General features: G+C 36.4%; 2 protein-coding genes across 2 annotated transcripts in view; one reads left to right on the top strand and one right to left on the bottom strand.

The window, feature by feature from the left end:
- Positions 1-10,353, bottom strand: part of CEP126 (centrosomal protein 126) — a 38,234-nt gene extending 27,881 nt beyond the window's left edge. Inside the window, exons 1-3 of the mRNA XM_040055226.1 lie at positions 10,259-10,353; positions 9,299-9,424; positions 442-587 (exon numbers count right to left, since the gene is read on the bottom strand). Of these exons, the coding sequence (XP_039911160.1) occupies positions 442-587; positions 9,299-9,424; positions 10,259-10,353 (367 nt within the window). The remainder of the gene's footprint in view (positions 1-441; positions 588-9,298; positions 9,425-10,258) is intronic.
- A 3,688-nt stretch (positions 10,354-14,041) lies between these two features.
- On the top strand, positions 14,042-26,316 carry ANGPTL5 (angiopoietin like 5). Its single transcript, XM_040056178.2, has 8 exons — positions 14,042-14,156; positions 15,889-16,036; positions 17,027-17,130; positions 17,503-17,596; positions 18,356-18,456; positions 22,719-22,839; positions 23,856-24,041; positions 25,140-26,316. Exons 1-8 carry the CDS (start codon positions 14,055-14,057, stop codon positions 25,457-25,459), a joined length of 1,176 nt encoding a protein of 391 aa, XP_039912112.1. The 5' UTR covers positions 14,042-14,054; the 3' UTR covers positions 25,460-26,316.
- The last annotated feature ends 212 nt before the right edge of the window (positions 26,317-26,528 follow it).

Here is a 26,528-nt window from a genome sequence, read left to right as displayed (position 1 = left end):
TCAAAAGGGGATAATTACTCTATCCTAATAACTGTCAGTGGCCTTGTAACTCCTCTCACCCAGCTGTGAAACACAGTACTGCAACCAATAAGCACACTGCAGTCAAAAAAGTGGGGAAAACCCACGAAGCCCCAAAAACTGAAGGAGGTTATATACTTACTGTGACTGGAATATCATTAAATATCTCACAATACAATTTTTAGAAAAAAAAAAATCTGTTTTTATTTCCCCTACCCAACTGTCTTATGCATCAGATCTGAGCTTCTTGTCAGTTGGTTTGCTTTCGTGAATTCAATTACTGTGAGTGAAGTTAATTGTTCTGTTTACCAATAAAAAAGACTAATGGCATCCAGAGGGCCCTTCCAACCTTAACTATCCTCTGACTGAGTGAATATAAAAACAGTTGTATTGTGAATAATGGTTAATTTTTAATTGACAAACCTGTTTGCTTGTGCTGAGAAAATGGCTGATTAGCACATCGGAACTTAGCAGTTGCCTCCTGAAATTTGATTTTCCTCTGCTGCAGAACTTGTTCTCTAAATCTTTGTTCTTTTGCTTCTTCTTCCTTCTGTCGTTCTTCGAAGGCTCTGTATTTAAGAAACAAAAGTAGATAATTCCTATGTTTATGAATTATGTTTACTGAAATATTATTAACTCACTTGCTTACCAACCTACCATTTTAGTACAAAAGCCATCTTGTGAATAAATTAAATGCTATTAACTTCAGGACAGCTGGATTTTTAGAGTTTGTCAGAACATAAATGGGACAGTGGGTGGTGAAGAAGAGTCACAATATATTTTTATTTTTTAGCCTCAGCCAGGGATTTGATTACTTTTGATATGTGGATTAACATGCAGATTTGAGCAGTTCTTTTCACCAATATGACTTTTACAACAGCCTTTACAGTACCACATAAGCGTATCACAGTGAGAAGATCAGTAGGAAGGTTAACTGCAAATGTTCTCTGTGTGTTTTTCACAAGCTGTTGGGGAAATAATAACAGTTTAAAAGTTGTTACTTAGAAATAACACAAAGGAACTACAGCTTTTATCAATAAATATGCAAAAGTAAATGTCAAGTTGTAGTTGCTAAGAAGCTTCCTGAAAGGCAATCAGTTTAGCAGCACAAAATGAGATAAAGCAGTATCATGAAACACTAATAGACAGAATCTGTTATTATTAAAAAATATGTTAAATGTGTCCTCTCACTGGCTGGAAAGCAAAGCAGGCTCTAGTAAAAAAAAAAACCATCATCACAAAAGTTTCCTTCACTAGGCATGAGCTTCATGAAGCTATGTGGAATCTTTTCTCCTGCTGACAGAATCATCAACTTTTACTGACAAACCAGCTCCCTGAAGGAAATATACCCAGAATATTTATTGGCACAGTGCCTATGTAGGCAAGTCCTATGTAATGGTTTTAAACTAAAAGAGGGTAGATTCAGACTACATATAAGTAAAAAAAAAATTTACAGTGAGGGTGGTGAAACACTGGAGCAGGTCACCCAGAGAGGTTGTAGATGCCCCATCCCTGGAAACATTCTATTCTAAAAACAGTAATACCACAAAAATAATGGTCTTCATGTGACATTTCCAAAGTCTACCATGCAAAGATCACTACAGCTGGCAGCTTCCCATCTGCGCATTAGAAATGTGATTTAACAGGTCACTAGGACACTACGTAGGGTCCCCCTCTTGCCAGCATTAGCAGAAAGAAATGTTTAGCCATATGTTCTTTGTTTCTCTCATCACAATAAGATACCTTCCCATAACTCTAATCACTAGCAGTTGTTTCATGGTTATTCTTGCTTAATGGAGCAAAGCTGCTACTTCACAGAGCTACTTCTTAATTCAAGCTACTTTAATTATTCTTCTCTTTGCTTTTGAGGAAAAAAGTTCCAACTGAAATATTCAACTTGACCCACTCTAGTATCCCTTCAAAATGATGACTGATCTCCTGTGAAAACAAACACAAAAATAATTTGAAATAGGTACTTTTTATTTTAGAAAGCTTAAAGGCTGTAATTGCACAATAGCAAAAAAATAGAAAAACTGCCAACTAATTCCCAAGTAGACACTTATACAGGAATATCCACTTTAATCCACTTGGAAGCCAAAGCGTAGCAGAAAGAGAGAGAGATAAAGAACTTTCACTATTTTGAAAACTCATATATACATAGCTGTCAAAACATGTTAGAACTAAGAAACAGAACTAGAGTTCATTGTCTACTTTCAGTATTCCTGAATTTCACTCACCTTAAAATCTAATACAGAAATCTGCAATTTTATCTTGAGTAAGTGAAAAGCACAAGAGAGGAAACAGACTTTATCCTCGTAAGTAGTTTAAACGCATTCTTCTTGATGCCCTTTAATATCTCTAGAAGCTGTTCAAGAAGGCCTTTAGTTGAACAGTATTTGTTAAATTCAGACATGTGGGATATTCTATAACTTTACACTTGGAGTATTTCCAGTGTATAACTCCAAACAGGAAAAAAAGTCAATTCTGATCGAGGGGGTTTTTTGTGGGTGGTTTTTTGTTGTTGTTTTTGTTTTTAAAATTTATTTATTTATATTTTTATTTTTTAAATTATTTTGAATATGACTTAGCTGCATTCCTCCACATTCCTAATAATGAGTATTAAAAAGAGGACAGTTGTTCCATATAGCTGGAAATGAGCAAGTCCAAATGCTGATGCAAGAGGTCTTTTTCAGCACAGCTCATCATGATCACTATTTGGTTTGGATTAAGACAAGAAGAAGAAAAAAGGATCTTATTTTAATGTAAGGAAATGCATCAAAATTATTCAGTGAAGCTTTATTAACTTCTTGACCTCACAGAATGCAAATTGTAACGCCTAGGTGCATTATGTAAAATAAATAATTTTAAAAATGCACATTTAAATCTTACAGAAAAACAGTTAAAGCAAATGTTTGTTCATGCACTCTTCTTAAGCCACCAGCTTAGGCTCATATCACAGATGTAACATTGGCTAAAGAGTGTGGCTTTAAGATGGATAGTTAGTAGAAGTATTTCCTGACTGGTGTTTTTTTAACCCAATTTTTCTGTCTACTATAAACAACCCAGTGGTGCAGCAATTTTTGAAATGGCTGCCAAAATATTTATGGAGAATTTGGAAACTTAAACTACTTAGCTGTCTCACATATACAGACATTATGTGGAAGGCATTTTTATGTTAAAAACAGTATGACTAGATGGTGGAACTATTTCCCGGTTAATTTCATTAAATTGTCTTCACAGTGAAGTGATAGATGCTACAATCCCAGGTGGACTAAATGCTTACTACTGCCTTGGATGAAAATTATAATTAAAAAAGGAATATATACAGTGCGTATGGAATGCTATGAAATGAACAATTTGATACTGAGTTGATATTACTCTTCCATTGCCATATCATGTTGCAAACCAGTGCACAGTAATTTTAAAATTGAGATAGAGAGATATTTATATGGTCAATAACTACAGTAGGAACAAGAAAAGGCAAGAATGCTATGTCACTCTCAAAATTCCCTTCATGGGCAAAGAGGAAGCAATCTTATGTCCTTAAAAAGATCTGCGGACATTGCCCAAAAATCAGCTTTTTTATCTGAGCCACTTACCATCAAGACCAGGAACACATATTAAATCTATTCCTTTATCTTCTTTGATTATAGTATGACGAATACAAAAAGACAACCTGAAATTGCTGTGAGCACTTCAAAAGAACCAACCCTCACAAAACTGTATGGGCTCACAGAGGGCTGTCCTGCAATATGCCCCAAAGGTCCACAGGAGGGCTGCCTGCACTAGGTACCAGTTGTCACATTCCAAGTCTTGTTCATAGGCAAAACCCAAGCACACCTCATGTGTGTCAAGCATTTTTTTGTTGTTGTTAGCATAATTAAATCTTAAGAGTCTAATTATTACTGATCTAGAATTGTTACTGAAAAATAACAACACTGTTAGAATATTACTATAGAGAAAAAGGCTAAATAATAGTGATAAACTAGTTTGAATTGATATTCACACATTGAGTTTCTATCCCTTCTCCTGATGCTCATTTTTGCATTGCTCTTTTGCATCCTGAGGCTTGTAGTTTCATTCTGGTTGTGCTGGAGTGTTAGGGTGAACTGGCAGCTTCTGGAGTCCCTTCAGCAGGACCAACAGGATCTCCATGTAAATGCTTTCTTCTCCCTCACCTTAGGAACCACTTGGAGTCATTTTTATATTTGCTAATACACTTTTACACCTCTGCTCTATCATCATCAATCTGTAACTCCACAGTACCTTCAAATATTCAATACATGGTGCCTTCTATATATGTTCAACGCTATTCTTTTCTTCTCTTTGTTACCTCTAAAGCCAGGTTTGTCAGATCTAGTTCTGCATTTCCCTAGCTGACTATCGGTCAGTATAGCCATGGGCTCCCCAGTGCCAAGCATGTGTACCACCTCTTACCATCCCCTGCCTGTCCTCCTCCACACCACATCCTGCACCTCCAGGTTTCAAAGCCTCTGCTACTGAACCAGGCCTTCATTTCTCTATACTACTTCATTATTTTAGAGTCATAAATGATATTCATTCTCTGCGTAGAATAACTTCTTACTGCTATCTATATGAAACTATGGTCATATAATAAAAAGATAAACAAAGGCAAAATAAATTAGCCACAGACACCTGGTATTTTAGAGAAATTGCTGTTACAGCTAAACCAAGCAAAACAAAGCTGCTGTCAGGTCAAGGAAAGTTCAGAGAGCAAGCTTGGCAAGCATCTGTTCCACGGCCTTGCAAATTCAGCACAATCCTGTGGCCCATTATCAGAAATGGCAAGACTGCATTTCAAGTCCACATGGTTACAGTGAACACCTACTTTTCACAGTTCCATTCTGATGTCGAAAGAAATAAAAAATTCTTAACACTCTGCCATCTCTGTTTACCAAGTGCTGACATTGTTCTCGTATTTCTGTCCATAGACTGCTTTTCATTCTCTTATTTATTAAATAATCAATGTTAATCAGCCAGTAGGTGGAGCACAAAGCTTGTGCATACGTTGAAAATAAAGTATTACGGAAAGAACAATAGATTGGGAATAGATTGGAAACTGCTACAGATTTCCTTCCCCAGTTTCAACAGATGGATTAGCTATTTCAAGGTAATTCAAAATGTTGAATCAATGTAAGGTTTATTTTAAAATGCACATAGGCAATTGCATTTCCAGAATGAACCAGCTATCCGCAGACTAACATCACAGTAAAATGGGACACACATTTTGCACTGAGCAGAAACAGCATGAAGTCTATAGTCCACAGCAAAACTGAGAGTTGCTATTTAGAAAACAGTGTGTTATAGAAACATAAAATATGATATCCTATTCATTTGCATCAAGTATGTGCTTAGTCAGTAGCTTTTATTTCCAGAATACTGTTATTTAAACAAAATATCTGCCAGCTACTGCCCCAGAAAATATTTGATTCTTAACCTGATCTTGAAATTGCAACTTCATGTATCAGTGAGACAATAAAGAAATTACTTTCTTGATATTCAGGCAACTTTTATAAACTGTAGGCTAGGGGGTTTTGCTGTGTTGAAGTACCATTGTTAACACAAAACTAAGGTGCTTGGTCAGTACAAGAAATGCAAAGAAACAGATGACATCAGGGAGTTTGAAAAAGATCTGTGATTTAAGTTACTGAGACTTTTACTTCCGAAGTACCTTTGCTCTTTCTGAGCAAGTGATGTTTTTGTCTTTTACTACTAAGCCAATTAACTGAGTACAGCTTGTAGAAGATGAGTATTTTTAATGCTGAAGGTGCTGCATTTTAGAAATATTGACAACTAATCAACAGTAGACTATCAGGGAAAACTTCATTACAAGTACATATAGAAAATGTTGAAAACAGAAGACCTCAGTCTGCAAGAACCTTGCATATGAATATGCAGGTCTTGTTAGCTTAAAAAAGGGCTTTGGTAAAACCTCGTTTAAAGGAGGTCTGTTGGTGGTTCCTAAAAAAAAAAACCAAAAAAAACAAAAAAACAAACACAAAGAAAAACCCACAGAAATGTTTTCCTCCACAAAGCAATATGAAGAGAATGAACCTAAATAACACAAGATTAAGGAGAGAACAGAAACTCTCCTAATATCTTCACTAGAGCTGCTTTCTAAAGGAAATCCACTGCTTTCACCTTTTTAGTAGAAAATTTACAAACTTAAGGTTGACCCTAAATTTGGTTAAGCTTGATGAACTTCATAAAATTCTACGAAGAAATGACAGTCCTGTAGATGAGAGGGGAGCAGTAGATGTTGTCTATTTAGACTTTACTAAGGCTGCTGATACTGTCTCCCCTATGATCCTCATAAACAAGATGCTGCTGTACAGACCGATTTGGCAGAGAGTGAGATGGAATGTAAATGGTCTGAATGGGTCAGGCCCAGAGGGTGGTGCTTAGTGACACAAAGTCTTAATGGAGGCCAGTACATAGTAGTGAACCCTAGAAGTCAGCACCGGGCCAAATCCTCTTTAACATCTTCACAGAACATAGAAACATAGAACTATTTGGGTTAGAAAAGACCTCTAGGGTCATCAGCTCCAACAACAAACCCAGCTCAGCCAAATCCACCACTAAACCACGTCTTGAAGCATACCATATGCAACCACTCCAATGGGCAGCCTTTTCCAATGCCTGACAACCCTCTTCATGAAGATTTTCCTAGTACCCAATCTAAACCTCCCGTGGTGCAATTTGAAGCCATTTCCTCTGATGCTGTAGCACTTGTTACTTGAGAGAAGGGACCAATCTTGCAGCAAAGAAGGTCAATGGTATCCTGAACTGCACTAGGCAAAGCTTAGCTAGCATGTAGAGGGAAGGGATCCTTCCCCCCTGCTCAGCACCAGGAAGGCCACAGCTGAAGGACTGTGTCCAGCACTAGGCTCCTCAGTACAAGAGAGACATAGACTGGACACAGTCCAATGAAGGACCACAGAGATGATGAAGGGACTGGAGAATCTAGGAGGAAAGGCTGAAAGATCTGGGACTGTTCAGCATAGAGAAGAGAGGGCTCAAAGGAATCTTATTAATGTCTACAAATACCTGGAAGGAAGGTGCAAAAAGGAGAGAACCAGGCTGTTTTCAGTGATGCCTGCTGACAGGACCAAACAGAAACACAGAATTTTCCTTTGGAATATCAGGAAACACTTTTTTTTTTTTTTTAAAGGATGACAGCACTGTCACAGATTTCCCTGGGAGGCTGTGGAGCCTCCATTCTTGGAGATGCTTGAAAGCTATCCCTGGGCAACCAGCTCTAGGCGGCCCTTCCTGAGTGGAGGTGTTCAACCAGAAGGCTTCAAGAGGTCCCTTCCAACCTCAACCATTCCATGTGAAGGTTAGAGGTAGAAAATTGACTGTCACACTTCACAGTGCGCTCGTTCTTACTCTCCATATAAAAAATGCAAAAGATACAGAAAAACATTCTTTTGAAATCATACACTAGCAGTGCCAAGAATAACTCCTGATACACGCTTGTAAGCCCTGGCAGGGAGAATTTTGTATGCTGCCAGGTGAGAATGTGGAACTTAAGAACATCATGCTACCCTTGAGAAGCCATCATCATATCTAACACCTTTGCATGTGTAAGAAAGTTAACGGAACTTGGCTCATAGACTTGAGACATGACCTGAGGGTTGATCAATCAATTCCTATCTGCATAACTGATACGAAAAAATATTTAGATTCAAGGAACTCTATTTCCAAATTACTTTCCTGCACATATGCAGTGACCCTTAATTTTTAATTATATATGTCACAGCACATAACATTGTATGCATTTACTACCTTTCTAACATTAAACAACTCCTTTTCAATTATTAGGAGAAAACTTGTTACCACAGACTTCCATTTGAACAGCTTATTGTGCTAATAATTATGCCATTCTCAATTATCACAGATTGAAACTACTTAATGAATACCATACCTAAATTTTCAAGTAGCTCACCTAAGTAACTTGGATTTATACCATGTTTCTTAAGACTGCAATGAAATACATATGGAAATGTATTTATGTATCCATGAATATTACTTTAACTACACCAGTCTGTCAAAAATATGCAGGCTGTCTGGTATTTGCTTTTACATTAGAGTATAATATTTCAAGACCAGTAATACAATAAACAGTGTTCATCTGAGATGTGTAGCATTACAGTGGTTCTGTTCCAGAAAATGAAATTAGGTATTTGATTTTTCAACTGAGACTCAGTTTATTATCTGCAAAGGTTGTGGGTTGCTCTCCATCTTTAATTACCCACGGGTGATTATATCTCCTCTTCCATTTTTCCTTATATTTCAAAATGCAAGTTGATAGCACATACTGTCAAGCTGAAATGGCGATATAAACAATATACACCACCTCTCTTATGAGTTATGAACATATGCCAATAAGTAAACATTGTACAACAGAAGTTACCTGATAGGGGAGCTGTGGAGCATGAGCACTGAGTTGAAAAGAGGCAGAGGAAGCTGGTCTGAGGCTGGGGGCTTGCAAGGAGGAGCCCATCTGCCTCTCCACTACACACAGCTGAGCCCCCTGTATGCGTGAGCACCACCTCAGTGCTAGGGAAAAGACCTCTATGCCCATTAAATTACATACAGCACTTCACTGAGACATTTCAGTGCGTAATTTACTTAATCCATTTGTCATGGAATATTTCATGGCTTTGCATTCTCATGTACACAGAAGACGGACCATACAAAGCTCTGATTAAAAAGTCAGTACAAAATAACTTTATTATACGTATAGTCCTGTACAAGAAAAATGTTGCTTTGTGTTTATTGGGAAGTGGGAGCACAAAGCTTCACCACAAAGGGGAGGCTGTGTAGCCGTTAACCATGCAGACAGAAAAGCACACACTTCAGAAGGCAACAACTACTTTCTGCTGTCCCACACTGTACAGCTGAGTGCATTTTTCATACATCCACTGAAGCTAATAAAACCCAAAACACTTAGAAATGCAGATCAGAGCCACAAGATGAAAGTGCTACTTGCCTTTAGTTTATATGAGATGTGACTACAGTGAGTTTCCAAAAATTAGCAAGTTGTTGCTCTTTTTATATTTTATTTGTCCTATAACAAGGAACTGGATTGGTGAAACTCTTCAGCTGAGATTCCTCTAGGCCAAAGCATGGAGATATTTATCAAAGTGAACATGAAAATAGTAGAGATATATTGATCTGTCTCAAAATTCTGGCTCTTTTTGCTTTGATTTTCTCTATTTTACAATCCTCCATTAAATGAACCCTAGTTACTTGCCTTCTTCTCCTGTTTGTCTCCATCAAATATTTCATTGCCTTGCTCCGATGCATTTTCTGATCCTCTTTCAATGCCCGACGTTCTTCTTGTAAATCTTGCTCAAAATTAAATATTAAATCTCTACCCCTAAGACTGTGTTAAGGACAATTGAAATTGGATGGAACAGTTCATTAAAAAATGTAATAGCCTGTATGATTTACCTTATATAGAATAGGTCTCATAATTGTATATTCCAGTCATAACTAAATTTACGTTTTTCCAGAAAAAAAAATGTAACTGCATTTTACTTTTTAAAGGAATTTTAGAAGAGGCTTTGCATTCATCTTTCATGACACCACCAGCTGAAAAATCCCACATTTACAATGTTCATTTGAAGACATTTTGTGCAGTGATCTAAACCTGTAACATTAGGATGCAGGTATGAGAGGAAAACTGTTACATAGTAAACACCCCCACATACACCCTAAAGGATCAGTCGTTTACACTGAAATTGATTAACATCACTAAATAAAAGCTCTCCACAGAGCCAGATCAATCCTGCATCATGCCAGTAAGTATTTAAGTGGCACCGTGCAGGTGGATCTTAAGAGTTTGTGTCAGTAATTCTTACTACTGAAATTCAAAAAACAAGAACCCACAACTTAGGATGGAAAACACTATTCCTAGCGGCATAATATCCTAGAAGAGGGAGAACAAGAAAACGCTTGTTTTCGTTGCTTGAGAAGTCAACTTTCCCACGGCGGTATAAAACCCGCGCCGTACAGGTTTTAATTTGCAGACACCCCTGAGGCGGTCCCTGACCGCGGGGCAGGACGGAGGCTGGGACATCTCCTCCCCGGCCCCGCCGCCGCCCCGCACGGGCCCCACGCAGCCCCGCGATCCCGGCCCCCCTTCGCAGGGCTCGGCCGGCCCCGAGAAACGCCCGGCCCCGGCGCTCGGGGGCCGCCTCGGGAAGGATACGGAGGGACGCTCCGCCGCCCTCCCGCGCGGTCCTGCGCCGCCCCGGCGAGGAGCTGCCCCCGCTCCGCCCCGCCGGCCTTCCCGCCGGGCTCCATCCAGCGCCCGGGTCAGCGCCGGGCCCGCACCGCCGCCAGCGCCGGGCTCCGCCGCGCCGCTCTGCGCGTCCCGCCCGGCCGCCTAGCAACCGCCGCGGCCGCTTCCTTCGCGACGGGGCGGGGCCGCGGCGCCGAGCGAGCCGCGCCCGGGGAGAGGGTTCGGCCGGCGCGGCCTTCCCCGGCTTCGAGGCGGGCGCGGGGGACGGGGCGGGCCGGGACCCGCCTGGCCCGGGAGGTCCTCGTCGGTGCCCGTGCCAGCGTGGGAGCCACGCGTGGGAATCGCTCCGCACTCTCCCCGCGGGCTCGTCCCGTCCGGACAGCCGTGCCACGAGCGGCGCTTGGCTCTCGCTGGGCTTTGCATCCTCCGCAGCGCTACAAACCGCGGGATGACCTTTAAAAGCCCCAAACACACCCCGGGGCCGAGCGAACGCGTTCTCGTGGGCGAACACCGCCCCGGCCCCGCGTGCGGGTTTGCAGAGCTCTGCGGGTGCCTTTAGGCCCGTTGAAAACTTGGAGTTAACACCATAAACTTTTTTTTTTTTTTTTTTTTTTTTTTTTTTTTTTTTTTTTTTTTTTTTTTACCACGGGTTGGAGAAATCACAATAGCAACGACTACCACCAAAAGATACACACAGAAAAATACTATAAAGTAAATAAATATAGTTACACAAAGAAAGAAAAAAAAAAAGGCAAAGAACAAAAAAACCCCACCATCAACCCAGTTTGTTCCTAAGACTGCAAAACTTTTTTTCTTTTCTTTTCTTTTCTTTTCTTTTCTTTTCTTTTCTTTTCTTTTCTTTTCTTTTCTTTTCTTTTCTTTTCTTTTCTTTTCTTTTCTTTTCTTTTCTTTTCTTTTCTTTTCTTTTCTTCTTCTTTTTCTTTTTCGCAAAGCAGGGTGTGTTGGGATATTGCCCTGCTGACCTGTCAGCAATAGACTAAATGCTTTGGTGACTTCCTGGTGAGACATTTCTTGGCTGGTGTATTTGTTCGAGTTTAAACTAACTCGTGTTTTTTTGGTGGTGTTTTTTTTTTTTTTTTTTTTTTTTTTTTTTTTTTTTTTTTTTTTTTTTTTTGTCTAGTGTGCAGCTGTTCTATGTCTTTGACTAGGAAGGTAAAAATCGTACCCTGTATTTATAAAGTACTTTCCTCCACAGACCCCTCTCCCATATTTGTAGCACAGTTTGGGAAGTGGGTGTTGCTGTCACCGTTTTACAGTCAAGACCAGTGGTGATCAGGTTGCCAAATGTGTTAAATATTTATAGTATCCCAGTTACTGCGGTTGAGAAGATGACCCTAAAATGGAAGTCTTTCACCTGTAGTTCAGAAAACTGACCCCAAATTCACCACTTCTTTGCCAGTCTGCTCTGTTGTGTTGCAGAAGGGGGGAAAGTGGTTGTCAATTTACCACTGTTCTTTTCAACCCACACACACATTTAAAATCCCAGTTTTGCCTGATAAAATGTGCTGTTTCATTTAGGATGCAGTAGGGGGCTTTATCAGGATGGAGGACTGAGGCACCCAAGCAGAACTGAGGCAGAGCTGGGAAATTGCAGAATTTGGGCCCATGTCACACCTAGAAAGATTGATGGTCGTGGTCAACTCATGCCACTGACAGAATTTGAGCTTCCAGAGATTTACTGAAAATTTTGATCTAACACAGCACAACTTGCCACTTCATCTTAAGATACCTTCTGCGATTCAGAACTAAGTATAGTGTTTATATATATTTCTGTCTTTTCTCTTGTTTACTTTGTATTAAGTTTTCATGGTCTTCCTTTACGGTTCTTGGACAATTTCTCCCCATGAGTACGCTCACATCTTTCAGACTGTGGGACAAGAAGGTGACAAGCTGAGGGCAATGTAATTCAGAAGTGTGTGATTGTTCTGGGGCAGAAAGAAACCTGGCCTTAAGTAGTTACAGAATGGAAGGTCCTGCTGTGGTAGCTGGTTTGAAAGAAGTTTCATAAATTCTACTTTGGGCTGGACACTGATATTCCATTGAAGGATAAAGATCAGCTCTTAAAAGTTCATGGGATGGATTCTGAATTTATTACAAGTCTTATTTGAAGGCTGAAGCATAGCTGTACTGCTGCAGAAACCTATTTTTCTTTCCTTCTTGTTCCAGTGGAGGATTAATTTGCTGAAGTCCCATAGTTTTTCTTTAAGTTGTGTAGGCAGCTGCATGGGAGAAGTTAATGTTCGGACTATTTTAACCATTCCTGCCTGAAATTTGTCAGTCTGCCTATTTATGTACATAGAAAGAAGAAGAAAAACTGCTCCTTTGCACTTAATATGATATATAGAGAGCCATGGAAATTTTTTCACCTTCTTCCTGAGACTGAACTAGTGATCACAACCTGCATCTTCTTGAGAGAGCATCAACAGACGCACCAATTAAACCTTAGTAAGTCTCGTATTGGGAAACTATTGTGTACCATGTGGTACTTTAGAAAAAATTAAAAATTTGATTTTGAGAGATACAAAAGAGCCAAAAGTTGTTCAGAATTTCACAGGCAGCTATATATACTTCCCTCAGTTACAGGTTCTGAATACCATTTAGCTGTTAATTTTAAAAGAAAACATTGGATTAAAAAGGTGTAGTAATCCCCACTCCCAACAAATGTTGGTTGCTTCCAACAAACCTTAGTAGCAAAAGCTGTTTCTAGTGTATTTCAGCTTAAAATAGAAGTGGAGAGGAACCACATTATCAAGACAAATTTGGAACATTGTCTTGTTGTACCAGTGTAAGGTGCAGTTGAACAGTGTTCTGAAGATCCTTCAGACAGTGTATTTCCCAGTGGTACATTGGAAGCTGAGGTTTCATTCATTCAGCCAGATCACAAAAAATTTAAATTCTCTAATGTTACTAAATTCTCTAGATATATTGAACCTTTCTGGACCTTTTTTTTTTTTGGTTAGGCTATCAGATCAAATTTTAAGATGCAAAAGTAGTGGAATTGAGTGTCTGTAAGTGCCTCATAGTTTTAACTCAAGCTTCTGTAGACTACATTTAATTTTCTTCTTTATCATGCCATTCTCTTGTACTTTGACTTTTTTCAGGGATAAAAATCACTGTTTTGCATGGTTGTCTCAGTATCTGAGTTACAATGGGTGGGCTACTAGTGAGACCAAAACACTGCTATTATTCTCCTGGCAAAAGATTTTTTATGTAATACAAAGTACTGACTTAAAAAAAATGTATTTTCACTTTTCTATTTTGAATCTACTTTGATTACATATTCCAAAATTACCTTCACAGCCTGTTCTAGTGCACTACCACCACAACAATACAGACTCCTTAATTTCAATGATAAAAAAAACTTGGCAAAAATTTGAAAACATCAAGTAAAACTACTTTTTTCTTTCAAGTAGCCCAGAACACTCATGCAAAATACACACAAATTCTCAAAAATAGCATAAAAGAAAATCTCTCAGAGTTTATCACAATGAAAATATGTATGTTTGATGTGTCATGTAGAGGTGAAAAGCAGTAATTTTCCTCAGGATGCAAGTACTAATATATAAAATCTACTCTGCAGTTGAAATGTGGTTTATTAAATCCAGGCAGTAAAGGAGTGATGTGTTGGCTGCCCTTTGTGCTGTGGACATTCCCAAATAGTTAGATCAGGCCTTCATAGTGTACAATTCTTTCCACAGAAATTTGAAACCCATCAAAACATTTGCATTTCTTCGAGTAAAAGATGAACAAGCACTTTAGCCTAACTTCATTTATTTGTCTTTATATTTTTTTGTTTGGTTTAGGAGAGACTGCCATAAATAATGGTGAGCCTTGTTCACCTAAGGTAAGATTTTCTATTACTTTGTTTAGATAAGACAATGGATGTAACTGAATGATTTCTCAGAAAAATGACAGATGTTTTAAAAATATGGATTGCCTTATTCAAGGTAGATGTGAAAATACAGAAGAATCAGGTATTTTCAGAGGGAGAAAATAAACGACACTGTAATTATAGGAATTCAGTATATTAGAACATTTTTGTGTTAATGTCCTGTATCACAGCTCAGTTGTTATGTTTTTAATCTCATCTGCATGACTTTAAATGCAGAGTAAGTATTGGTTTTGGCAGAGTCAGTTTTTGCTTGAATGGCTGAGATCAGACTTAATTGCTTGTTTCGTGTTGGCTTTTGTTAAAGATAAATACTGATTAAAAATATTTACTTAACAGTATTTAATTGAACATCTGGTGAGTAGCTGTGATAGCCCTGGAACAAGCAATACTTTCAAGTGTTCTATTTATAGTTTCTAGAGATCTGTTTATAACTCTTACATAGTTTTTCTTCCTTTATTTTTTTCTTATTTTCAAAATTAAAGAAACATATTCTTTTACTTCTTTACCATTCTCCAGGCACAAAATGCAATTATACTAGTAATTCAGAAACCTTGTTTAGTAAAATTCCTTTGTTAACTTTTTTTTTTTTTTTTAACTTTCACTTTTTAAGAGCAAAAATCAGGGGAAAAATCCTGTTCAGTGCCTGCTGCTGTAGTACCAATTCCAGAAAGAGAAAACTGGAGCAGGAAAGAACAACTATGTTGAAGATGTATTCAAGTCTAAATAAGTTTTGTTTTTCATTAAAATCTTGACATTTCTAAGGATCCTGTTTACATTTGAAAACACAATATATGAACATAATACAAATGATTTGCTGAGATTATGAAATCATCAAACAAAGACTCATACAAAAATGTGTTGCTTAGGCTTTTGGCAATGACACATATTTCGGGAATTGCTTTTAATAATTTATCTAAGTGATGATTCAGAGGCATTCCCTTATTTTATGTCATATGGCACCGTGGAAGAAAAAATATGAAATACAAAAATATAATTTTAGAGTAACACTAACAAGTGAAACTACTTTTACTAATGCTGTTATTGTTACTACCTCAGATAATTGTGTGCCCATGAATATTGTCCCTTTACTCTTTCCCCTATATAAACATTTAATTTTTTTTTTTTTTAATGTTGGTCTGCAAATCTTCTCACAACTGCTTGTGTGCATAAGTTAAAAACTTATGCAAGTATTTCCCTGATCAGCATGTAAATGATGAATTTAGGTATTTTCAAGAGTAAAAGTATTTTGCTAATATCCGGTAAATCCAAAAGCCTACTTCTGTCCACTAAAAATAAGTTCCTTAGCATTTGAGATGTGTGGTGATTCCTAAAATGTAGGATCTGCAAATTCTTGCCTAGCACTTACAGTGCTCACAAATAGAATACCTCACCAGAAATGGTGGTGGTATTTTTTTAATTTACAGAGGTTATTCTTTACCTCTGACACTACTTTTTTTCTTGTGAGGTATGGCTAAGCAGAGAACATCTAATCTGTTTTGGTCTCAGCTCTGTCAGTTATCACTTGATACAGCTTTTAAAAAACTGGTTTTGAAGGAAGACCTGTGAAGCAAAACAGGTTTTGAAGGAAGTCCTGTGAAGCAATCTACTTCATTTTGACAGACTGAGGTATTCTATGTGTGCTTTATGTTCAATTTATTTCCCCCTCCGTTGTTTGGTACAACAGGACACAAGGAATGTTGGAGCTGTGGAGGAACCACTCCAAGCGGAAGAGAAAAATAAATCTGCAGATATTTCAAAACAAAAAGAACAATGCCTTGTACCATGTGATGCTCAAGCTAAAATTTTACAAGGGGACAAACATTACATGTGCAGTATGTATTCATAAGGAATACTTTTAGCAATGAGCTATGCAGCGCCATGCTATGCAATCCTCTCCTCTCTTCTGCTACGCTATGCTGTGCAAATTTATTTTTTAATCTTCTTGAGCACACGTGACAGCCTTGTGACCCTGCTGTGTATTGTCCAGAAACTCTGGAGTACCCTGTTTTTGGGATGCAGCTGGTGTGACAAAGTATAATCATTGGTGAAGACAGGCAAATCCATGCAGCCGCACAACCCACCTAGACCTGTTACCCTCTGAATGTCAGTATCTCTCTCAATTAGAGAGGAAGAGGATGATGTCTATTCCTCATTTAAACGTCATAGCTGGATGTGGGTGTGTAAGTGGGAGATAGTTAATTAGTTATTTAGTCAGTTACATGGGAGTAAACCTGTTCTTCACCTTACTTTTTATAGAGGCTTACACAGGATATTCTCTACTCACTACCTTGACAAACTACACAGCAAATTATACAACCAGCTTCCAAAAATAATTGTGTATATTCTTGGTTTTCACATATGATTTTAAAATATATATTATCACTTATATGCCATTATGATGATGATAAGGATTTTTAGCATCAAGGCAAAAAACCAGTAGTACAATGAATGAGCAAATGTGAGGTGACAAGAAACCTTGTATATATGTCTTTTATAATATGCATTTATATTTCTGTGGTATCCATTATCTGGTTGTCCAGTTTACCTAAGGATGAGATTAATTTCTTCTTCAAAACTTGAGAAGAGCAATCACTTCTTAAGATGTCTTTACTGCAATCAGAAAGTCTGAAGTTTTTAACATCTTTGGCTTTAATCTGTGGTCTCTGTATTACTTTCATTTCACTTGTAGGTGCTGTAAGGTAAAACACCTTCAGTATTCACTTAGATGTCATAAATAAGTAATGACAACTAGATGTTGTCATTTAGTTGAGAATATTTCTAGAGTTATGAGAACAAAGTGGATGAACATATTTCTTTTGAAGGAAATTTGCAGAACTCTGTTGCTGAATACGCCAGAAGTACAAAAAAACTGGTAAGAGACATGATGGATGATCAACAGTCTTCACTGGATTACCTTTCTAATCAGGTACTGGTTTTTTATTATAAAGATTTGTATTTGTTATTTCTCCCAGAGGTGTTGTCTTTCTGAAGAAAAATAAGGTTCATTAAACCATTAAATTGTCATTAAACCAGTAAGATTAGTGTCTTATCACCAGTCCTTGTACCTCTGGTAGGATGTGAGTTCCATTTCTACGAGGATTGGTAAGCACCCCGTTTCACAACTTAGTGTCATACACTGCAGTAGGGAAAGTGGAGGATCATTCCTTCACATTGGTACAAATTACTGCACATCACAAAAATTAACTTCAGATTACGTTTACTAGGAGTCAGAAAATGTACAGAGAATGTAAAATTTCTCATTGCAACCTAATTAAAGATATTTTATTTGAATTTGCAGGTAAATGAACTCATGAACAAACTTGTTCTTTTGAACACAGTAATTTTGAGAAAACATCTGGATCCACTTCCTTATAAAGCAGTTCAATCTCATGGTGAGTATTTTTCAGATGTAGTCTTGTATCTTTGTATCTTGAAAAGGAGCTAATTAAAGCAAAGGTAAGCAATTGTAACATTGACATTTACCCTGTATTAGTAACATATAAACTCTGAAAACTTAAGAAACTGTTTAAAAGTGTTATCATAAATACTGCTTTAAATAATTTGCAACTGACAACTCTGGGCATCCTATTTAGCATGCTGATTTTTATGTAAAATACCAAGTATGATTATCAGCTGGTAAATGATCTGAGGATGCTGAATGCCACATTCTTTTGCAATGAAATAAAATGTGCTCTGCATCTGCAATATCCTTATTCAAATGGAATGTTTTTCAGGTATACTTTTTAGTGGAAAGGCTTTTACAGGTATTAATACAAACATCTGTAGGAAAACTACTTCATTTCTCAGATGTCTTTTTCACAGTACAGGTGTTATAAATAAAATGAATAATTAATCTGTAAATTGACCCAGATACATAATATTTAATTTCACATAGGTATGCCTCATATATATTAAGATTGGAAAGAACTTTTTCTATATAATTTCATTTGTACTTAGAAGCTGAAAGGTGTTTAGAGAATTTTAATTTACAAGATAAATTCATGACAAAGCATGATTTTAAAGTTTACATGAGAAGAAAATTGTATTTTAAATAACTCATGTCACCCAGAAAAGTAATATTCCTGTATTAATCTGTATTTTTTAAAAAAATATTTTGCTAATGAACTTCCTTGAATACCTTTTGTCTCTAGGTTTGGACTGCACTCATATTAAAGATACTGTTGGTTCAGTTTCAAAAACTCCAAGTGGTCTATACATTATCCATCCAGAAGGATCAAATTATCCTTTTGAGGTAATACATTTATTATTATAGTCACAATTTGCTTGAGAATGTGCATTTAGAATATTTTTAATAGATCTAAAGAGTTTTCCATGACAATTTCTCAACAGATGAATGAAAAATGTACTAAATTATTTGCATGTGTCTGCTATTACTATAATTTTGACAAGTTTCTTATTTTCTACAGAGAAATTTAATCTCTGGCTTAAGAGCCCATTGTCAGTTTTTATATGCAGTGAAAAATACCAAAGAGGAAAACCCAAGGCGTTTTCCAGCACCTCATTTGGATATGGAGAAGAGCTGCTCTTTTCTCTTCTAGAAATGGAAAACTGAAAGAACAATTGACTGACCCATTTGGCTTTTAAGATGGGACTTTTAGATTTTGAGTGATACTGCTGTGTAACATTGTCTTCTCTTGTGATGGGGCCCCGCTGATGTAGAGTCATCCAAGTGTAGGTGCAGATGTGCCTTGGTTTGAGGAGTAGGTGCTTAGCTCTTGTCTGAGTATCATTATAATCCAGTCTTGAGGCACAGAGGCATCTAAAATTGTAGATTTCCTATCCAGTTTGCAGGATTTATATTCCTAAGACAAGAATATATATTGCTAAAACGAACTGCAGCAATCATGCTTCCTACCCCTGCCTGCGCTTTATGTTATTGCTCAATTAATAGTGCTCATCTAGAAGAAGGGAAATTTGGGTTAATTACCTCAGACTCAGAATATTGAGATCCTTGCAAAAACAAGAAATATTTTGCTTTATGTGTTTATTTCCCTTTCAGGTTGTTTTATTTAGAATAGTCCTTATGCTCAGTGGAAAGGCAGATATAGCACTTTCAAACCTTCAGCTTTGCTGTACAGTTTGATGTTATTATTTTTTGAAGAAAAAAAACCCAAAGAAATTTTAGCTAACTAATAACTAGCAAAGTTTAATATCTAACTTTATAATGTTCCTTTATATGTAACAAAGGAAGGATGAATCCCTTTATCACTAGCCAAGAAGAGCCCTTCAAAATGCTACAAAAAGGAGCTTAAACTGGTTAGGAAAAGGTTTCAGAATTATGCTGGCTTCTCAAAAGAAAAATGTACTTGATTCTGCAACCTCTGATATAAAAACCTGTCATTCTCTCCATGCAATGCAATGAGCTCAGTAAAAAAATCTGTAATTCATCAAGAAGTCCTTTCCCTGTAAAAGAAAGGCAAAGACAAGTTGCATTGATCACAGAACAACCATATTTGTAGTATGAACAAAATGCTATCATAGCAAAAAATGCATATGTTTTAGAATTTATTCCTCACTAAAGGTGATTCCAGAAATACAAAAGAAAAATCATAGCAATTTGATTAAAAGAACAAGGTAACAATAAATAATGCGAAGAATGTTTGCAGTTGTGAGTGTCCCATTTCTTGTCTGGTAAATGCTGAACAGATCTTAAAAGACAGTGCCAAGAAGCTCTCAGAGAAAAATATCTAGAATATGTGTTCCATAAAGAATGTTATTTTAAGGAAAACTATTTAATGTGAATTCTTTCATGTGTTGAAGCCTAAAAGGAGTACTAGAGAAATGATAGATAGACAAATACATCATGACATTAAAATATAAACAAGAAATTATAAATCATCTTTTAGAGGCTAATAGCCAAGAGTTCTAAATGTTCTGCAGGCCAGCAAAATAGGAAAAATTACAGAGGCAGAAAACCATAGTAAGAAACTAAAAATCAGGAAACAAACCCCAAATGAAACAATTTATTTCAATGAGGACATTTGCAGCAATAAGATGCCTTTTCATGCAATGGAACCTAAAGAAAAATGGGTTTAGAATAATATACATAAAGATATAATTTAAATGAATACTATTTAGACAATGTGTTCCCATTCTTATTTTTCTTGTTTGATACCTCATGTTTCCAAATGTAAGTATAGATTTTCATGCTTAACTTGGGCTAATTGAACTCCAAATTCCAGAAGCCATAAGAATATCTAGCTTTAGTGGTAGTAGCAGGTTACTGTCACCTCAGAAAATTACTCTCAAATAGCCTTTTCCTGAGCATTTATTCATGAGGTGATTAAAACCAATTTCACTTTTGGAAAAATGAACCATGACCCATTTCTGATGCATTTTTCAATCAGTAAATTTAGATCAATGATATTTTTCAGTTGGCTCAGATGAACTAAACAGTTGTTTAGAATCTACCTCATACACATACTGCAGGTGGAAAGGGAAGAAATAAAGGGTAGAATTGTCTTCCTTCTCATTTAATTTAGGTTGTACCTGGCAAAATTGTGCCCTTCATACCTTTAATGTTGTGAGACATAGAGCAAACTGTAAGGCAGATTAAGTATTATAAGGCTTTACAATTGCAGCACTTCCATAAGGGATTAAGAAAATGACACTGCTATAATATGCTACAAATATGCTGTATTTCGCTGTATCTATCTAATATTTTTATTTAGCTGGTATATGTATTGGTGCTGTATCTAACTGGATGATGACTTCTCATGTAGAACCATACGTGCTCCTTCTGTGAGTTATCAACACTCCCACTGATTTATATTGGACCAAAGACTGATGTTGTGACCAAGTGGGGTCCTCATATTTCTGACTCATAGTCAGAGGAGTAGCCAAGCATGCAATCATCTTCTCAAGACAGTGGATGAGGCAATGGGATTATTTTGATGAGGTTTAGGTATTTTCATCTAAATATTCAATTTGGAATCTTCTATATTTCTTTTTATTCCAGTTTCATCCTCCTTGGGTGACTGAAATAAGCATGTGATTCTCCAGGAAATAAAGGTCACAATTTTTTCTCCTGCACATGAACCTTATTATGATTCATTTAGTATTTGTTTTGCGAGAATTGCTCAAAGTATCTTACTTGAAGATCCGAGATCCCTCAGGTTGTATTAGATCAAATTGCAGCTCTGTCCTGTTGCTTTCTTGCTATCATTGAGAAGACATTGTTAAATCGCGGAGGCTCTGACTACAATGTTAATGTTTTCCTGCGAAGGGGCCAGTCTGGTTTCCTGAAAAATATCTGGCTACTACAGACAATGGAGGTGCAACATATAATGCTCAGTCTGCCACAATTTTTTTTTGAGGGTTAAACTGACTTACACCTAGTTTCCACATTTATCAGCTGGCTAAGACTGCAAAGCTCTCTTTTCTGAAACACGTTTCATTTTGTACATTTCCTGTAATGTCAAAAAAATTTCTTACTTTACTTCATCACTTGTGCATCTGCATAATGTTATCACAACCAACATTATGTTCTGAACTTACTTTTGTTACCACAAGAAACTTACCGGCTTGCTACATATAAGCATTTTCCAGGTTAGTTCTCCTGATATTAGTCACTTTTGGAGACAAAAATGAGCCAAAAGTGTGCAGTGTATAAATGTACAAAATTATCTTTCTACATTAAATTTCCAGACTTTATAATCCCAATTAGAACTGATCAAGATTTGGCACTGTGGATATACTTAGGAAAGTCAATTACATAACTTAAGTTAGATGGGCTGAGGAGAAAATGTGCCACTTAATGTGATATTCCAAAGCAGAGCAGATGGCAGCTGGACCACTTCCATTTGACATACTGCTGGGCACAAATTTTAGCAAAGATTCATAAAGACTAATAAATTTGAGAGTTGATCTTATGTATTCAGTGGTACCACTCAGTTGCAGGCAGTTATATGTTCACATTGGGACTTCCCGGGATTGGGGCCACTTCTTATGTAGAGGTTTTTGCTGCTGCAAATTATTGTTATATGCTGGGTTATTGCTATCACTGTTTTCCATTTCCTCACCCTTATTAAAGGCTCTAAATTTCCCAGGCACCACAAACACAGTATTCTCTGGAAGAAGGCATGATGGTGAAGGAGAATATATAAGAAGTTGTGTCTGTTTTGCTTTGCTGAAATAAAAGTTTATTCAGTGTTGCTACCTGTATCAATGATATTTTGCTTGATTGATACATGACATTGCAAATTGCTTCCCTTTCATGCTATAAATGTTACAGTGGCATTCATCAAAGCTTATTTATTATATCTGTTATGAGCAGTTTCTACTGGTTGAAGAAATACCAAATCAAACAGCTCAACCGGAACATATAAGAAAATACTGCAGCTTCATTTCTTAATTTTCTTAGAACTTTTTAAAAAGATATTTGAAAAGTATGTTGCTTAGCAAAACTCTTAATAATCCACCTTTATTTAATTAAAATATCTTTTTCATAAAACCTGCTTCAAAAATGCCTAATTATGTCTATGTCTATTTTAGGTTTTGTGTGACATGGATTTTCGAGGAGGTGGATGGACTGTGATTCAGAAAAGATCTGATGGAATTGTTCAGTTTCAGAGAACATGGTCAGAATATCTGGATGGATTTGGTGACCTTAATGGTATTAATTTTAAATACTCTAAAATGCTTTGGAACCCACATTTCTCCTGTTTTTTTGTGAGCTACATTCTACTAAATTACGTGGTAGTTTTAGTAGCATGAAGTTCTTGTTTGTTAAAAGTCTTATTTTTACTTAAGGATTTTTTTTCATGAAATCTGTTGTACGATCTTCCCCATAATGACTATCACCCCACTAGTCTTTAGCTATTGCAATCTCACAAGAGTGTTTAAAATATATTTTCTGCTTGAAGCAATTTATAGATTGTATTTCCTCTCTTTTCAGACTGAAAAAAAAGAAAAAGGTGCTGTTGTTGGTTTGAATCACTTTTGCAAAATATTTCCTTAGAGCAGAGAAAAATCATTATTTCACCATAGGGCATGCAAAGTTATAAACAATGGAAATATTTCAGTAGCTTATACCAACACAACTGTGATATTAATTTTTTATTGTGACCTTTAATCCCACAAGTCTAAACACATTTGCTTTTTCAGAAGTTTATCTGGGATTGCAATGGAAGCATGCAGCTTTTCTCTAGAAAGAAGTGAAGCTCATATGAGACTACAAGTGTGATTTATGGAGGCAGCAAATCTCAAGAACAGGGTTTAAATTTCAAGAATAGGGTTTGCAATTTTTTTGCATTTCATAGAATGCTAACATTTATCATTTCTCAGTATTGCCCTTAGGAGTGCTACTGAGTTTCTGCTTATGCAAGGGGATCATTAGCACATCCAGATTTTGTGGTCTTCTAAGATGTATTGCAGATGAATATTTGAAATCTATCATCTGGACAATTTTCTAAAAAATATCGTATGGAAAAAAATGATGCACACATGGGAGTTCTTAAGGATTTCCTAAGGAAGTAGGAACATTACTCAGTCCCTTCATTAGTCTTTCAAAGGAATATAAGCCTATCTTCCACTTTTATTACATTTGGTTCAGGAAGGAAAGTAAAGAAACAGGAACAATCACTTTTTCTTTTACAGTTTCCATTTCCATATGATATATTTCTCTTTAAGGAGAATTTTGGCTTGGGCTGAGGAAGATTTTTGACATAGTAAATCAAAAAGCCACTCATTTCAGTCTTTATGTGGATTTGGAATCAGAAAATGATAAGCGTGCCTATGCATCGTATGATGGATTTTGGATAGAGGATGAAACATGTTCTTTTAAGATCCATTTGGGGCATTATTCAGGAAATGCTGGTAAGAACTTCCTTCTTCGTAGTATTTAAAGGTAGTTGTTCTACCTTAATATGAAAATTGTTCTTTCTTAATATGAAAAAAAAATGCATTCAAAAGAATAATAAGTAACTTAAAAATTTTATTTCTAATGTGTTTTTCTCTGGTATATGATGAACACTTATGCAGATAAATTTTTAATTATATGGTGATCAGTTATGCCTGTAATTAAAAAAAAAAAAATAAATGGGATAAGGATATATATAAAATAAATAAGGGATTTTGTGGGTGTTAGTGTTTATTTACCTAATTTACAAGTAGATTTATTTACCTAATGGTACAATTTTTTGGATGGCCATTATCTCATCACAGATGTTATTGGCAGTCTTCCTGAGGATGCTTTGGATAATTCAGAAGTACCCAGATAGTCATGTACAAAGGATAGAGAAAGAAAGTGACTGGAACAAAGCTGGCTTACAGTTGCTGCGTGATACATAGACACAAATTAATTCCAGACCTCGCTTAACAGCATAAATGTACTAAGTGTGCAAAGATTTGCATTGAGCATGGCATAATGTCTTACTGATTTTTTCTATGTTATGAAAAGAATGGACTTTATTATCGATGAAATAGTTAATCTCTAAAATTGTTGGTGATTTACTCTGTGAAAAATACTATTTATTCAGTAAGTTCTTTAGTAAAACAACAGAGAGAGCAATAACTGACCTTTGTGTTTTAGCAATTCCGTCTTGTTTCATGACTCACTCTGGGGCTTTGGGCATGTTACTGGAAAATCTGAAGTTACAATCCTTTTTGTTTACTTTTATAATTTCTTCCTCTGTCTTTGAGAACAGAACCCTTTACCTTTATAGCCAGCATACATCTCTAAAAGCAACAAAAATACAAACACGTTTCATTGAATTTCAACGTCATCCATATTTCTCAGTATTTTGTTCTTCTTTTTTTCCTGCATCATTAGCACTTTTACAGCTCATTAGCTGATGCTCTTGAACTGCTTTTGAAGAATTCTACTTTTCTAATAAGTTCAGAGGAAAAGCGTGCATAAAGTAAGAAACATTTCTCTGTAAATAACTTTTCGTTTGTTTTATCTGTTGCACTTAGGTGATGCATTTAGAGGATATAGAAGAGAAGATAACCAAAATTCCATGCCTTTCAGCACTTTTGATGTTGATAATGATGGATGCAGGCCAATGTGCACTATTAAAGGACAGCCAGTAAAGAGCTGCAGTAACTTCAGTGATAACACCGGGTGGTGGTTCAACAAGTGTGGCCTTGCAAATCTCAATGGTGTTCATCGCTACACAGGAAGATTCCTTGCAAGTGGGATTCACTGGGATACATGGATGATGAACAAAAAAACAGTCAAAATTAAATCAGTTTCAATGAAAATTCGGAGAACCAATTATCCGTATTTCCATTAATGTATGAAAATAGAAATATCTCTCTCCTTGCAATTATGTGGAGTGATGTATCACTACAATCATAACTACCATTCATCTTCACTTGAACATTTCAGTCTTAAAACTTGATTAGATATTTCTATAATACAGTTACTCATTTTTATTATGAAATGTCAGCATTTATAGTGTTCCAGCTTGAGAAAGAAGGTCCTAAGAAAAACTGAGTTTTCAGAAAAAGTATTGAGTGTTTGTCAGCTTTTATTCAATTGCCTCTTGGAAAATCTCAGAACAAACAGAAAAATTATAAAAAGAAGTGTAATGCTGACTTTTGAATGTGGTCTTTCTATGCTCTCCACATATCTAAATTGGCAAGAAAGTTCAGCAAATTTTATTTAAAAAAACCCCATGTACCTCCCATTTTCATTGTAATAGTTTGGAAAAATACTTCATCTTAATTTCCAGAATCAGCTTTTCTTTCTATATTTCTTTCAGGCAAGATAACAATTTTTTCAATGTATAATAAGTTTTTGTGTATCATCAGGGCCCAATTTTTATACAAGTAAGGTTGATAGTGACATTCAAGAGCTATGACCAGTTTTATATTTAATTTTCACAGTCAATGTATTTCATAATCCAGTTTTGACTCTACCATTTTCTATTTCACAGTTGACTACAAATGAACATTTTTTTTACAAAGAAAACATATAGCTTTTCATATAACCTTTGCAGTTTTAATTTTTGGGTATATGGGCCTGATCTTATGGTTTTTATTCTTAGTGGCTTTCATTTTGTGAATGATCATGCGGTAATGATGAATAAAACCAACTTAAGTTGTGTAAACACATTTAAAACTAAGGATTGTGAATTCTCTGAATTTCTGTCAGTAAAAATAGAATAATGTCAATAAAAATGTGAATATTGTCAGTACAGTGTTTCTGGAACCTGGCATCAAATCTGTAGTAACTAGGCATGGTATTTCTCATCTTTGCTTCAGTTTCAGCAGACCAGCTCTGTAGGAGCATGTGCAATGAAAAGAGTTAAAAACTCCATGAATTTCCTCTTCACTGTTTTTTATTTTATCTGAGCATTA

The sequence above is a fragment of the Hirundo rustica genome, chromosome 2 (genome assembly GCF_015227805.2).
Source record: "Hirundo rustica isolate bHirRus1 chromosome 2, bHirRus1.pri.v3, whole genome shotgun sequence".
Lineage (NCBI taxonomy): Eukaryota > Metazoa > Chordata > Aves > Passeriformes > Hirundinidae > Hirundo > Hirundo rustica.
Note: the sequence above shows the minus strand (reverse complement) of the source record. Positions and strands in the feature narration are given on the sequence as shown.

Coding starts and splice junctions, on each gene's coding strand:
- ANGPTL5 (XM_040056178.2), top strand. CDS start 14,055: ATGAACAAGCACTTTAGCCTAACTTCATTTATTTGTCTTTATATTTTT. Junction 17,597..18,355: donor TAAAGCAGTTCAATCTCATG/GTGAGTATTTTT, acceptor TTTTGTCTCTAG/GTTTGGACTGCACTCATATT. Junction 18,457..22,718: donor GATCAAATTATCCTTTTGAG/GTAATACATTTA, acceptor TGTCTATTTTAG/GTTTTGTGTGACATGGATTT.